This window comes from Branchiostoma floridae, chromosome 15, assembly GCF_000003815.2.
Source record: "Branchiostoma floridae strain S238N-H82 chromosome 15, Bfl_VNyyK, whole genome shotgun sequence".
Lineage (NCBI taxonomy): Eukaryota > Metazoa > Chordata > Leptocardii > Amphioxiformes > Branchiostomatidae > Branchiostoma > Branchiostoma floridae.
Genome location: NC_049993.1, coordinates 2,018,453 through 2,034,563, shown reverse-complemented (window position 1 = coordinate 2,034,563; position 16,111 = coordinate 2,018,453). Strand labels below are relative to the sequence as shown.

The window sequence follows — 16,111 nt, the reverse complement described above, 5'->3', positions numbered from 1 at the left end:
ACAAAACTAATTTACTAATGAGTACTGTAATGGGTAATTAAATATACATATTCAAGAAGATCTATGAATACATTACTATTTACGAGTACTAAAAATAGAATGTTGACAAAAAATTACATAAAATGTTTACTCTTACAAAGGTCTAAAACGGATGAGGTTTTAACTACAGATTTAGAATTGAATTAAATGGTATATTTGCTGTTTTGTGCTTATTGAATGCAATTAAAGTAGTTCTATTATTATGATATCATATCAATAATATTAAATAGCAGACATAATTTGATTCATTGCAAATATTTTAATGGTAATAGCAGATTTGTTTATTCTGATTTGTTTATTCTGATATCTATCGAAATGACATTGCAATACGAAATATATCTTTACCAATTTAACTCCCACCACAAGAATGGACTTTTCCACACATGCAATTCATACATGAAGTATCATTCATTGATTCCAATTTTATTTTTGTCATGTTTATGTTTTTATCAGAACCACTTCAATGAAAAGTGAATATCCAACAGTGTGTCTTTGTAAGAATGAACTTTTGCAGTGGCACCTCGATGCCAAGCGAACAGATCCAAAAGCCAATCCATTTAAAGAATATGCTTTTGCGCAGTCGAAAATACAATTTAACAAGTTAAAGCTTTTTTACAATGTCCTGTTGCTATAGAATTGCTTTCAAATGTCTAGAAACCAAAGATATAAATTGTTGTGGCCTAAGAATTTTGTCAGTTATAGAATTAATGTAAAACGTTTAACAACTCATGTTGCGTTCAAAGGAGAAAAGTGGTAAAGCATTGAAAAAAAATCCAAACTGACACATGTGTAGTCTATTTACGGAAGAGCTGATATTGATACAACTTGCTGAATATTGAGTAGTAATGAACTTGTAACCGAAAAAAAATAAGACTGGTTACCTTTAAAAGCATAGTAAATGTAAGCCTATGCACGGGCCTAGTAAAATTGCTGTGTTTCCAATAACTCAACCAACAGAAGGAACAACTTCCAACCGTAGCATTTTTGGAGGTTGGCCGCTTGTCAGGATATGGAATTTTCCATTCGTCATCTGATCATAAGTAATAAGATTAAAAGCAGACTTCTTATATTTTATGATATATATAAACAGACGTGTAGTTTGAACAGATCACAGAGGAAAGTGTAGTAAACATTTCACTACTTTGTGCAGTTTATCAATATATTTGTGCCTGTACAATGCATATCTGTATGATTTTAATTTGATACACTTTGACCTAAAATAAGATCGAAACTACCGATCGTAATTTTGCAGGACCAAACCGTTATCACAGTATTTTCCCTTAGACCTAATTTCTATTTATTCAAACCATAATCATCCCTGGTGTAATATATTTGGTACATGATAGATGTTTATTAGTATGCAAACATCACGGCAAGAAATGTTCAAACAATCATATGGTATTATCCTAAAAAGACACAAGCTTCTGCAGAAGCTGTAAAATTGTAGGAATCTTTTCCAGTCAAGCTATTTAAAATTTTGAATAATACAAGCATAAAGAAAATAATTTTTCAATTTTAGGCAACGTTTATTTGACTATATGAATATATCCTCTTATAAGAAAAAAACTAATGCAAACTAGCGAACGAAAGAAAAGTTTGTTAAACAAACTGCCATAACTATGAAATATAATTGTTTGGAAGGTTAAACATATGACTAAACACACAATCTATGGTCAACTGAACAATTGATTCGATATCTATGTTCTTTCACATGGTTTTGTTTGTACTTGGAATGGATATTAAAGTTTTATGACATATGTTTTTGTCTTTTTATTTTTTTGTATTCTACAGCATGCATTGGCTAATTTTTCTGCTCCTTTGTATGATTTACATTATGGTTAAAGAATGTGACCTAAAATTACGGGCAATAATGTAATTCATATGATCTAATCGACGTGGCAAAGCCTAGATTTGAATTTGAAATTTGAATTACTTTCCTCGAAGAGTTTTATAATGAACTTTCTGTTTTCGAAATGTTAGGAAACACCATTTCAATTAATTTTTCTCTGAATTTTAGAAAAAATTGCAGGAAAAGGTCAACATGAAAATATTTGTCCGCGAAAAGGAGTTAACAATTTTAAGTTTCTGAAATTGTGTGAACCTATAACTATTATTTTTTTCGATGTTGATTGGCCATTTCAACAAATTGTCGTTTATTTGATAACAAAACAAAGGGATTGGTGTCCCCTCAGCAAACATGAAAAAAACATTTTATGATGATGTAGACACTCAAGACTTTCATTACATTGAACATAAAAGCAATGTTGTTTCTGTGCTCCATGCCATTTTCATTTCATTTTAGAGATTACGAAATAGACTAATACAGTGAGAGGATTTCTAAAAGTATTACTCTTCAGAGGTTGGTGAAAAAAAAGTGACATTTTCCTTTCATCCGTTTTTTTTTCGATAAAATACGAATGAAAGTAAAAGGTCACGCTTTTTCCACCAACCTCTGCTTGGAGAGTAATCACGATATCTTAAGTATAGGTGTGCTGCTTTGAGAGTAATCAAGATATCTTAAGTATTGTTGTGTGTGTTTTTGTTTGTGTATGTGTAAGAGTGTGTGTGTATGTGACACCCAACAAAGTATTTGATTCCACCACTTTGTCATATTTATTAAGTTTGCTGACCCGTAAATACTGCGTTTACAAGAAATGGTTAATGACAATTGCTGATATATACTGCCAGTTTACCGCCACCAAAGTCTAAGAATAATACATGAGATACTATATACCCTTACTTAATTTTTTGCACTATGACAATTCAACCGATTTTTTTACGTTCCTGCCAGGCAGATATACATGCAGTAGGTTGTCTTCCAGTACCTCTACTAGGCTCCATGGATTGCTGACAAAATAGCAAATAAAATACCAGATGAGTTAGCTGTCTTAAATGAACAGCTCAACAGCTAGGGACCCAATTGGAAGCTGCCCCACCCCCCAACCCCCTCGACAGCTTGCTACCCTGGCATTGTATTGGTCCCCTGGCCAATTTCTTGCTAACTGTAATCCCTGACCTACTACCTCTTTTAGCATGTTACCTATCTGTTTGGTCAATTTCTACTGTTTTTCAGCGACCTGTGGAATTTGGTAGAGGCAATGGCATTCAGAACAGGCTATTCAACTAATGAGATATATAGATACGTCATTCGCCAGTAATATATACAAGTAACGTGAAGTAAGTGTCAAATTAAAAGAGACCCTCTTTTAATAAAGACCGGAATGCAGCATACAAAAGGGATGGTGTATTCATACATTTTAGTCGATTTTTCCAGCCAGTTGTGGGGCCTAGTAAAAGCTAAAGTATAACAGGCTGTTTTGCTAATGAGGTACTGAATTCACCGTGTACGAGTAGTAGAGACATGTAAGTTACAATCTATGATAGACCCCTCAAGATAAAGTAAACAAGTTATCCTACTACTCCACCAACAACACTTGTATCAAACTTTAAATCATAGAACCTATTGAAAAACTGACACCCCTCCCAATAAAACACACCAATGTCTAGATCGCGATTCTCCATTTCTAACATGCACATGTATAATTCATACGAAAACATACTCTAAACGGGTCTCACTAAATACCGAAAACAACCGAAAACAACTTTCACTAAATACCGAAAACAACCGAAAACAACTTTCACTAATTACCGAAAACAACCGAAAACAACCGAAAACAACTTTCACTAAATACCGAAAACAACTTTTAACTACCGAAAACAACCGAAAACAACTTTTAACTACCGAAAACAACTCGACACAACCATAAACAACAGACAATCATTTCAATGGGTTATTATTTAATAATTTTGATTTTATTTTGGACAGAAGTTAGGCTAGGACGACCAATGTTATTAATACAATATTAGTAATAATAGAGTCAACGATCTCCTTTGCCTTTTGGAAAATATTAATGTTCGATTTCAGATTCACGGATCCTGTAAGTATTCTGTATATTATAAACGGGGACTGCTTGGTTAACTCGCAAACTCATCAATGGATATCTATACTACTTGGCATCTATTGTGTAACTCCAAGCAGAGGTTACGGTCGAGCGGGGGTGTAGTAGTGGCCCCAACATGAAATCGCAGTCACTACTATCCCCCGACAAAACTGCTTCGAAAATAGGTTTGCTTATCAATTATTGTTGAATCTGCCTGCTGCGCATTTACCTCATGTGTACTACATTTTCTTCTATCAACCAAAACAATCTAGAACATTTCTTGCTCAATTTTAACGCATTCCGCTATCACAACAAATCGGTTTAAATGGACAAACCGCAAACGTGTATTGCCACAGAGGCCCCTTATTCTGGATTAAACTAAATGATCAAAATAAAACAGTGTGTGATAGAAAGGTGTTTCCACAGTCTACTTCCCCTTTGCTGCAAATATCCTCCAGAATCACCCCATTCTCTCCCTCGGCCAAGGAGAAAAGAATGCAAGGGATAGTAACGAGTAGATGAAAATAAAATAGCAATAAGTAGTTGTTTAAGAGTCATTTTCCGGCTGTTTTGGAGTTCTGATCGGTTGCTCATGCGTGTTTTAGGATGTTTTGAGTTGTTTTCGGTACTTATTGAGTTGTTTCAGTATTCATTAAGGTGTTTTCGGTATTTATGGAGTTGTTTCGGTAGATATCAAATTGTTTTCATTGTTTTCTGTATTTTACGGGTTGTTTTCGGTTGTTTTCGGTAGATGTCAAGTTGTTTTCGGTTGTTTTCGGTATTTAGTGAGACCGCTCTAAACGCCTAATTTACCACACTAAAGTCCCCACATGATAGAGCTTCTTACTGAGTAGCTCATCAACAGCTAGAAAGAAACAAATCCCGTATATATGATATAGAGTGTTACAAACTATGGTTGGTCAATAAAAAAAAATAACTCTAGCTTTCGATTAATATCGCTTACTCTCGAATATCTACCGAAAATTGAAAAATTATGATCATTACTTTGCAAGTGATATCTATTAAATGATTAGATGAGGTGGATTAAAGATAGTATAACATATCACACATATAAAAAATCTGTAGCATGATGAACTCGACCCATAAAGCTTTGATCAGAGTGGACCCTTGTTTTTTCTCGCCATTTGCCTTTTGATATTCTAAAGGCGTTAACTGGAAAAAAATGACAACAATGATTTCGAACCTGTTGCATATTGAGAAAAGACCTTTTACAACCCTTGCTTTATTTTCACAGACGTTTTGGTTACCGTCCGTCACCTTCCTCAGAGAATGCTGACTGATTCACATTGTACTATGTGAAGCTGCTTATAGTTCCAGCTGACGTAACAAAAGTATTTTTACGCGCGCAGTGACTTGTAAATGCTTTATTTCTTTACGTTAGTGATCGCATTCCCAATTTTGCATTTCCAATTGTAAACAGTGACACCTAGCGCTACAGTTCAGAATTGCACACATGAAGGTGACAGGCGGTCATCCAAATGTCGGTGTAAATGAAGTATTTGTCAAAAGGGTCTCGTTATTCGTCTGATTTATAGACTTGATGGTGCTTTGTTCATCACCAGAAGTTCATCCTAGCCATCTTTGGGTTTCACGTCATCCTGTGAAGACTCACATCCACCGGGACTCAGCCACACGTGATCATCTGTTGATGGACATAGGAAACAGTTAATAAGCTACAATAACAAACAGCATAAGTAAAAATAATGTTCCATTTATAAAGAATCTTAGCATAATCTATGTTTAATTATATATATATATATATATATATATATACAAAACAACGGGTAAACCAATTTCTTATTCACTCAAACACACGCAATATATATAGGTTATATATCAGGCAAAACAAAAGTAGTGTACAAATGTAGGAACACATCCATGCACCTTCATTGATCTAATACTGTATCAGAGACAGGGACGCATGCATTTTCATCTATTCAAATATCGAAGATACGCACTTTTCCTGATCCAACGGTTCACAGGGAAGTCGTATGTAGGTCCTTTGTTGTCGGGGTTGAGTTGGACAGAGACGGACTCACAGTACCAGTCGTCATCAGGGTGGCACCCATCCCGAAACAGCTCTATCTTCACAATTGGGGCAGCCACTTTTACATCCTTCAGTTTGTACCTGGAAAAGGTAAATGTGGTAGTCTATTAGATCCACGAAGTTCAGCAGCAGTTGCTACTACAAAACTTTTCTTTTTTCTTTACAGAAATCCCCCTGCAATTCCAGAGTAGGCTGCAAGGAGGCCCGTACAACATATATTCCTTACATCAAAAATATATTTGCCACCAAAACATCAAGACCATAGCATATGGGGGGGGGGGTGAGTGGGACCGACGAGGGAGGGGGAGAGACAGAAAGAGGGAAGGGAAAGAATGAGAGAGGCCTATGCCTTCAACTCTAATATTTGTTTACCTATTTCATTCGAAACTTACAGAATGTAGAGATCTACTTACTGTCCCTTCTGTCCCTTTTCAAAGTCGTTTTTCCACCACACATCCAACTTCAGCTCACGGGACTGATGACCTTTGTCGTCGTAGAGGCGGATGTAGACGTTTGAATTTGTTCCAGAGCCACGGTACTTCCCAGTCTTCGTTTTAACGAGAACGTCAATTCCTGCAACATCACTGTCGTCCGGGTTTTTATTCAGTCCCTGTGCACAAATACAAGGTAAGACGGTCAAATAAGATCATACACCAGTACTAGTATTAATCTATAAATGAAATGGTCAATACCTACGAAGACGACCGCAAAAATATGGATCTAGAATATAGCTGGAGCTAGTGTCAACCAGAAGTTATTTGTTTAAAACTGGAGTTAAAATCAACCAGGCACAAGGCGACAAATAGACGCCGTAATATAATCATCAAAGCATCGATTTACATGAGATGTGCTGGAAGAGTCCATTCTTGCACCGGGGGGGGGGGGGAGTATTTTTAAATTTAATTTTTGGTGACTTTGGTGATTATGTCAGAGTCCTATTTTAGCGGAATTATTTTTGGATTGCTCCTCATAGGGATACCACAGGAAGATTCCATTTTTGCACGTATCTTTTTTTTCATTCAGCTTTGGACGGGTTATGATTCGTTTTTAGCGAAAATTTTTTGGGCGACTGGTCTGAAACTTTCCTACATTGAGTGCACTGAAATAGTCCACCATTGCATGGCGGGATTTTCTAAGATTCATTTTTGGGCTTAAGTGTGAATAGCAGTTAGAAGTTATTTTAATAAAAGTTAATTTGCATAAAACTTTTAATAATATTTTGGAGAGAGGTATATATGTAACCGTAGCATAAGCTACTAGCCAAAGAATATATATCAAAATTGACAACTTACGTCAATGATGTCATCAAAGTAGGATGGAAAAACCGCTTTCAAGTCATTGGGGTGTTGCAACCAGAATGAATTGATGTTGACTTCGTTGTCAGGCTGCCCCAAACGAGCTGCCTTCGTCCCGGTCCACACTGGCGGCTCCTCGAGCTCCCATCCAAAGAAGGTGTTGAGAACGGCGATGCTGCCTTTGATGACCGAAAGTCCGACGTCTTTACCCGGGCACATGTGGTTGTTGGCCGCGGGTGTGTCGATGAGCCGGCCGTGAAATGTGACGTGGTGTTCCCTGCGAGCTTTACCCTCAGGGCCGAGAAACCTACGCCACATGAAGTTGTCTGGCTTGTCAAAGACAGCAGGGTCCCTCAGTGCCCAGTAGGAACTTGCATACACACGTTCGCCTGCTTTTATCTTGAAATAAGGACAAGAGAACATGTAATAGCTTGACGATACATTATTTAAAAAAAAATAACAAAAATAGCTTTCGGCCAAAAGGGTATTTTTCACCCTTAGGCTAATCAGTGCATGCGTGTGTGTCTGTGCGTCCGTGCGTGTGCACGCTTTCGTCTTGCCTGTGTGTGTTTGCGTTCGTACGTCCGTGTTTCTGTGTGTGTTTGTGTGTGTTTGAATGCGATCGTCTCTGTGTTTGTGTCCGTTTGGTGTTTGTGAAGGTATGTATGCTAGTGTGTGTGTTTGTGTGTGTGTGTGTGTTTGTGTGTGTGCGCGTTCGTTCATACGTTTGTAGTCGTGTGTGTATGTGTATACGTATTTGTAATCTTTGGTGTGTTCATACTTATTTGCCTTATACCTGTGAGTACAACGTTTGTCACTCACCTCAACCTCCTGCGGTCCACTCTCTGTTGAGTACTTGACAGTCGTTGGACGTGTAGCAATGGTGCTCCAGAAGTCCGGAGCTGGACAAGCTCGCAGCACTTCCAGCACAAAGCTTTCTATTTTCGGCATCTCCGCCAGAGCCTCGTGGGTCAGGCCTCCATGTTTCTTCAGGGCGGCAAGCGCCTCTTCCCGTAGCTCCTCTCGGTCTTCCGCGCTGATGGTGTCCAAGCGGGCGAAGGACGGCACCAGGTTTACTGCCATGCCGGCAACACCGTTGAACATTATTGTAAAGAGCAGCTGCCCCGTTGTCTCTGCCTCCCCGAATCCATGAGATTTGCCAAGATCAATCAGCTGGTGGTACCTTTGAATATTAAAAAAAAAACTATTGAAGAAGATTTGAACGTACGTGTCGTCATTTGTATCCCTATAAGTCCAAAAAAAGACTTGAAAAGGGCGCAACATTTTCGAGAAAGCGCAGGATGTTTCCCTCTTGATTTTTCTCAAGCTAGTTTCACACAACACTATACTATTAGGTTCGCCTCTGAGGCGTCACCAAAAACTAGGGACATTGACATAACTCATGTCACTGGATTGCTTTGTTATATTACTCCGATAATAAACATATTTTGTTATAATTTTAGCCATACAATTAAAAAAAGCATTATTGGTCTATGCATTTTTGTGCTATACATGTATTATGAGCATTTTAAGGAAAGTTAGAACTATATTACCAAGTATTTGAACGTACTACTAGACAAGAACTGCATGGTATCTTCCCCGTAAAAATCACGGCTAAAGAAGAACAACGAACTAGGAAGAAAATGAGTAGAATACTAGCAAATAGGGGTAATATGTTTTACCTATTGCAAACATAAATAGATATTTTAATATCTGATAAAGACAAAGTCTCCGACACCTACCTCTCTGATGTTTTCATTTTCTCGAGGATGTAGGCCATTGCCGGACGCCCCTCAATAAGGTCATTTTCCTCCAACAATGCTGCCAAGCATTCTGGTCTTAATTCAGTCGAACCAGTGATATAGAGCTCGATTCCCTCAGCATTGAAATGTGCTGATTTCCCGAAGATGGTGGGAAGGAGAGCTCCAGCTGACACTGCAAACAACTTTGATTCGAATTTGGTCGGTCTGCGTCCCCACCTGGCGATGTTGGACAGCACGGCATTTGCTGTTGAGGTCGGGATCTCTTTGTAAGCTCCAGCGATGACGTCCATCATAAGCGCCTTGTTCCTCTCGTGGATTTTACCGTTGGACGTGATGCTTGGACAGACCCCTTCCGTAAAGTCCTTCCGGACTTCTATTTGGCCAAAATAAAATTCCTCCTTTTTGAAAAGATCGATGTCAAATACGGACTGCACGGCCTTGTTCCCGGTCACTACGTGACACGGAAATCCGATGTTTTTCTCCACGAAGTCTTCAGTGCGATCAGGTGCGAACGCCTGATTGTTGCTCTTCAGCCAGTTCAGATATCCAAATGCGTTACCCATTATTACTCCTCCTATAAGAAAAAAAAAACGATATGGTGTTTTATTAGATGTAACAATCAACGTTGTCAGAACACATCGATAGTGATTTGGACTCATAAGGACTTGAATACACCTATATATAGCTACATGCAAAAGTGTTATTAGGGCCTGATGGTACATGGTACATTCATTTATGAAAATGTATACATAACAGTACGATTAATGACCCACTCTGGTGTGTATACAGTTTCATAAATCATTGTGGATTCCTATTACCACCAAATGAGTGACCAAACTGTGGCTATAGAAACCGATCATGGATTATGGCACCGTTAAAATGAGAGAGCATAAAGTCACACTTGCTCTCTAACCTAAAAGATATCCGCCACCCAAAAATCCCTGCTGTATCCCAAGAGCGGCCTTTCCCCTTTTCGTCGGAAACAAGGACGCAAACGGGATACCCATTGGCGTACTGTCGATGCCGTAAATAATCGTGATTGACAGGACCAAAAGCAGTAATTATACACGTCAATGTTTCCTCATGTTTCTATATTTGGGTCGACCTCGCGTTTTGTTTCAGTCTATGTTGGACTCACGATTGGCTAACACGTATCCAGATTGTGCCATGTGAGTCGAGTAACTTATTTTTGGCGTATCTTATTACCTGGATGTCTAACCTACATCGATGTAGCTTGGATCAGTACGGTAAGTTTGGCCTGAAATCAGTGACAGACCTGGAGAAGACGAGCAGGAAGATTGCGGACTACAGGAACCATCTTCGCTTCAACTTGCGCAGCCTCAAGATAAATGTTACTCCTATCAGTTTACGTCAAAAAACCCCCACCAAAGGATTCAAGGCCAACAGTATCATTCGCAACGCTGAAAGGAAGCTAATCAACGAAATGGTGAGCCATATGAACTACAAATTGGATGGTCTCAATGACAGGAAAACTTAACTTGAAAAACTGCTGAGGGAACAACTATCAAAGAACACCTTTTCTGACACTGAAGTTTTTGTAACACGGGGACAACAAGCCCAAAATGAGGAGGGGGAAGCCAGACAGAAGGCCAAATTTGAACGTCTACTACAAAAGGAAGGGAACAGTCGTGCAGATAGGGCCCCCGATTGGAGATCAAACAGTTCTAAAACCCCAGTTACAGAACCAGAGAAATCCCTGCTGTCTAAGTGCCTAAATTCTGCAGTAAAACCTAACAAAATCCCCTGCATAGACATTGTCACTGAAACTGAGTCAGCAATACACCGTGCCCGGTTGCCACAAAGACAGACTGAAGCCTTACGCGCCAAACAAGCTGCCACTTTGAAAGTTTCAAACCCCCCTCCCAGCAACATCACTCGGGAAGAACAAACTGCTTTCAAAGATTTGGCTACCAATCAAGTCATAGCAATTCTGCCAGCAGACAAGGGGACATGCACAGTAGTCTTAGACAGGGAACAGTACGACAGAAAGGTAAAAGATCTATTAGGGGACAAAAACACCTACGCGCCTTTGAAAAAGGACCCCACCACCCAGTTTAAAGGGATTGCAAAACAAGGAAGAAGAAATTGACCGTGCCACCTATCTAAAACTTTACCCCACTTCGGAACAATCCCCAACCTTCTACGGCCTTCCCAAAATCCACAAACAGGATGTTCCCCTACGCCCCATAGTGTCCAGCATAGGATCAGTCACATACGAGTTAGCAACATTTCTAGCTAAGATCCTAGGACCTTTAGTGGGAAAGTCTCAATACCATGTTCAGAAAAGTGCAGACTTTGTTAACAAGATCAAAGATCTCCGGGTAGAAGATGATGAAATCATCACTTTTTACGATGTCTGTTCGCTTTTCACTTGCATACCTCCTAAGGACGTTGTCTCGGTAGTCAAGGAAACCCTGGAGGCTGACAGCACACTAACAGACAGAACCAAGCTATCTCCAGAACAACTGTGCAAACTGCTAGATCTTTGCCTATTGTGGACCTATTTCACTTTCAAAGGACAGTTCTACCAACAACTGCACGGCTGTGCTATGGGATCACCAGTGTCGCCCATCGTTGTAAACCTCTACATGGAGAAGTTTTTAAGAGAAGGCTATCAGTACTTTCAAGGACACTCCCTCACTCAACTGGTTTCGCTATGTAGATGACACATACTGCAAGCTAAAACAGAGAGTAGCTGATGACTTCTTTGACCACATCAACCAAGTAGATAAGAACGTCAAGTTCACACAGGAGTCAAGTCACGACAACATGCCCTCCTTCCTAGACACCAAAACTATCATAGAGAAAGAGGGCAGCCTTCAGTTCGAAGTGTACAGGAAACCGACGCACACTGACCGATATCTGGCCTTTGACTCTCGCCACCCTTTGAAACACAAACTGGCAGTGATAAAAACCTGTATCACAGGGCAGACAGCATTATTTCCTCGGACAAAGCCAAAACAGAGGAACACAAACATCTCCGAAGTGCATTGACCAAATCTGGCTACCAAAACTGGACCTTCAACAAACCTCTTAAACCCTCGGACCACTAAAAGAAAACAGCCAAGTGCAACCATTGACCGACAGAAAGAAAGCCAACATTACCATCCCCTATGTTCAAGGAGTTTCGGAAAAACTCAGACGGATCTTCCAAAACTTCAACATCGCCACTAATTTCAAACCTCACTCAACCCTCCGACACAAACTGGTACATCCAAAAGACAGACCACAAAACGGTACTAAGGCCAATGTAATCTACAGACTCAAATGCGAAGAACCGAACTGTAACAACACATACATTGGTGAGACTAGCCGGCCACTAAAGGCAAGGTATCAATAACATTGCAAACCCAGGGCCAACGGCAACACTTCTGCTATTTACAACCACCTAGGATACAACCAAGGACATTCCTTCAACCTCCAATCCACCGACATCCTGGACCGTGAAGCCCGCTGGTTTGAACGGGAGTAAGAGAGGCCATATACGAGGGGCATTCAATAAGTAATGTCCCTGACCCACTTCCAGTTGTTTGATCTAGATGACATTTTGCATGTGTAATGAGTCATATCTCTATGGCTAATGTTGCAAAAAACAGCTCTGAACTAATTGTGGTTACTGATTTACTGGTGTTTGAACTTAGTCAGGTGCGAAATGGACCAGGTGTGAAATGGAACCAGTTGAGTGTCACGCAGTGATCCGGTTTTTGTATTTGAAAGGACGCACACCAAAGGGGACTTTTGATGAAATGAAAAAAAAACTTATGGTGATGATGCCCCATCATATGACCTTGTAAAACGCTGGCATCCTGAATTCAAACAAGGTCGGAAGTCTGTGGAAACAGCTCCCAGACCTGGTCGTCCCTCTTCTGCCATTGATGAGGCATCTGTCGGAGGACCAACCTGGGATGTCCTACAAGAACGGTGTCCAGAGCTACATCAAATGATGGGAGAAATGCAAAACTCTGGGTGGTTCCTATGAAGAGAAAGACTAATAACTGTGCCAAGTTTCATTAATCTCCTGCTATGGGAAATGGGTCAGGGACATTACTTATTGAATGCCCCTCGTATGAGAGAATGTACAATCCGACCCTCAACAGAAATGGGGGGCTACGCATGGAACTTTATGGCACTTGGGACATAGCACACACACCACCACTCCCACCCCCGCAACAAAACCTTTAGCTCCTGTAACTAAAACAACAGGAGCTAATTGACTCATTTGCATGAACTGCGTCTTAGCCTTGCCTCACCTTTGTTCCCTTTGGAATCCAAATTGTCTTCAGTCTGAATAGTCTTGAAACGTTTCCTATTGGACGACTGGAATTGTCTTCATTCAAAGACGGAGTATAAAAGAACTGTTTATTCTAGGTCACTTCAGTGTCACTGACAAAACCATATCCAGTTGATTAACAATTTTTTTTTTTTGAATCGTAATTCACACGATCTTTTCTACCCCTTTCCACATATCGAGGTAGTAAGAACAGTGTAAGATGGGGTCACATGAAGATGACCCCGCGCGTGACATCCTTCTGCTTGACTTTTCGATTAGAGAGGTGAATTAGACAAAGACTACGATTGATTCCAGCCTATCCCAAAGTATTTCTTTGAATCCGCATGTAAACGACCCTTTCCGCCCTTCCCCGAAGTGAGACGTCATTAAGGTCCTTGAACTCACTTACCTTGACACGGCCAGGTCGCACCATATTGAACTAGCCTGCTCAGACAAGTAGAAAAACAGGATAAAATCTATTGTAAAGCAAATTTAGTCTCTCAAACAGCATTTTTTTACATTGTGTGCGTGTGTGTGTGTGTGTGTGTGTGTGTGTGTGTGTGTACGTGTGTGTGTGTGTGTGTGTGTGTACGTGTGTGTGTGTGTGTGTGTGTGGCTGGGGGTGGGGGCAGAAAGCTTCAGTCCGGATTTCACGCGCGGGGCCATCTTCGTTCTTACATAACCGAACAGAGACAATAACACACAGAACCGGACGTCCCAAGGCAGACTTTCCTTCCAGCTCGTTTGGTGCCCCAGTGTCATAGTGTAGCTCTTAGCAGACAGACCACTATTGTCAACCAGGCTTTAATGATTACTATGCATACTATCTGCAAAGAGAGGAAGATAACACAGACTTAACACTCGAAATGAATCCATTTCTAATGTTTTATAGCCTTGAATACATTTTCATCACTTAATACCTAATTTCTGTTTAATACATACACGTTTAAAACTAATGATTTAATTTTGTGATCATGACATCGAAGCCCGAATAAAAATTCAAAGGTTTTAGTAGCAAAGTAAAACCCGGGCGTTGTCACACCGGCGCCATGGAATTGGAGTAACTGTGTACACGGGCTGTTAGGGGTCAATGACTGATATTAAGGTCAACTGAAGTTTAATTGCCTGATACGTTTTGAAGCATGTTTGAAAATGAATTCTCCTACTAGATCCCCTTTCGTTACAAACTCCAGTATTGTCACATGTATAATATTTTGATCATATTTATGGTCATGAGATTACACACTGTCCAATCATTTTTTCCTGAGAATCTTGAGATCATCATATTAAGTCTCAAGATTCTTGGAAAAGATCTCAAGATTTTTTCCTCAGAAGTTCAGACAGTGTAGAGGGTACAGAAAACTTCCAGAGCCATGACTCATTCTCAAAGAGACAAAAGGCACATGGGCGGTACCTTAAACAGACTGTCGCAAGGGTCAGAAAGGTTACGTGTGCACAAGGACACACCTATGTCAGACCGTGCCGCTTCAGATATCTCCGATATAATTAAAAAGGTAAAAATCTCAAAATAAAATCTACTTCAATCGTCCTGTCCGTAAGCTTTGACTTGATCACAAAACCCTGCCAAGGACAAACTTTGCGAGTTTTTAGCGGGGTTGTCGCAGCAAAAGAGGCTGGAGGGTCATATTTGCCATAAATCAAGTTGTTTAGACCCAGACTGATTCAGTGTAGCTTAAAAACGGCTTTGGCTTAACTTGGCCCTGTGGTACCAGTGTTTTTTTACCACTTTTTGACCGTCAATATGTAGCCTCATGAGCTGCTCATTTTTATTGCAACTAAATTATCTCTCTTTGAAAGTATTTTTAACATTCCAAAGACCTTAAATACACATAGTTTACGTGCCCAAGACGCCACTTCCCTCCCCCTTTCACAATGAAAAAAAACTTTCCTCAAGCAGAGTATTTGGCGTGCAGGCAAGCACAGAATAGACCGTTAGCATTCACTATGCCTTTTTAAAGGGGTATGGATCATACAAATCGGCACAAAGAGGAGTATTTGGCCAGGAGAGTCAGTCCACGGGAAGGGTAACACTCCCCCGTCTGACCTTGTCTAACCCTTCGGTAGCCAAACTCCTCCGGCCATTGCAATATACTCTCCTAAGCCAGCGCAAGAAGTCTGGTATAGACTCTTAGTAATAGAACGTCCAGCTTACCTTGCTTGATTGCCCGTACTGTATTGTAACACGCGTACGTTTGTTGGCTGCTTGAGATAGAACTGGTCTGCAGCAGTTACTGTTAAGATACCGTACAGATATGTCTGCTGTACACAGAGTAAACAGACAGGTTGTGGACCAAATGAAGCCAACGATAGCCTACGGCGAAATATCTGTCAGTGTCCTTTGACCAACAGGTGAAATTGCCCATGCACGTCACGTACACACACACATGCACGTCACGTACACACACACACACAAGAACACGCAAACACACACACACACACACACACACACACACACACACACACACACACACACACACACACACACACACACACACACACACACACACACACACACACACACACACACCGCGACAGCTGTTGTACGTTAGAAAGCACATAATAAAAAAAAAAAAAATAACCCATATCTGCTTGAAAATTACTCTCCAAGCAGAGGTTAGGCTCTGGCTGTTTTTAACCATTTTTATACTTTATTATATTTTGTATCGGGCTTTCTATTTTTTATTGCATCTTGC

At 40.1% G+C, this 16,111-nt stretch overlaps 1 protein-coding gene across 1 annotated transcript; it reads right to left on the bottom strand.

Moving 5' to 3' along the window:
• Positions 1-5,516: 5,516 nt before the first annotated feature.
• LOC118432343 (allene oxide synthase 1, chloroplastic-like) lies at positions 5,517-15,640 on the bottom strand. Its single transcript, XM_035843895.1, has 7 exons — positions 15,571-15,640; positions 9,086-9,680; positions 8,166-8,526; positions 7,341-7,742; positions 6,462-6,658; positions 5,960-6,129; positions 5,517-5,643 (listed from the first exon to the last, which is right to left on the bottom strand). The coding sequence occupies exons 2-7, from the start codon at positions 9,667-9,669 to the stop codon at positions 5,573-5,575; spliced, it is 1,785 nt and encodes a 594-aa protein (XP_035699788.1). The 5' UTR covers positions 9,670-9,680; positions 15,571-15,640; the 3' UTR covers positions 5,517-5,572.
• Positions 15,641-16,111: the final 471 nt, after the last annotated feature.

Bases quoted from the DNA above. Each gene is read 5' to 3' on its own strand.
- LOC118432343 (XM_035843895.1), bottom strand. From the start codon at position 9,669: ATGGGTAACGCATTTGGATATCTGAACTGGCTGAAGAGCAACAATCAG. The intron at 8,527-9,085 runs GTAGGTGTCGGA...TAATATTCAAAG, and splicing joins AAAATGAAAACATCAGAGAG to GTACCACCAGCTGATTGATC. The intron at 6,659-7,340 runs GTAAGTTGTCAA...ATTTGTGCACAG, and splicing joins ACTTTGATGACATCATTGAC to GGACTGAATAAAAACCCGGA.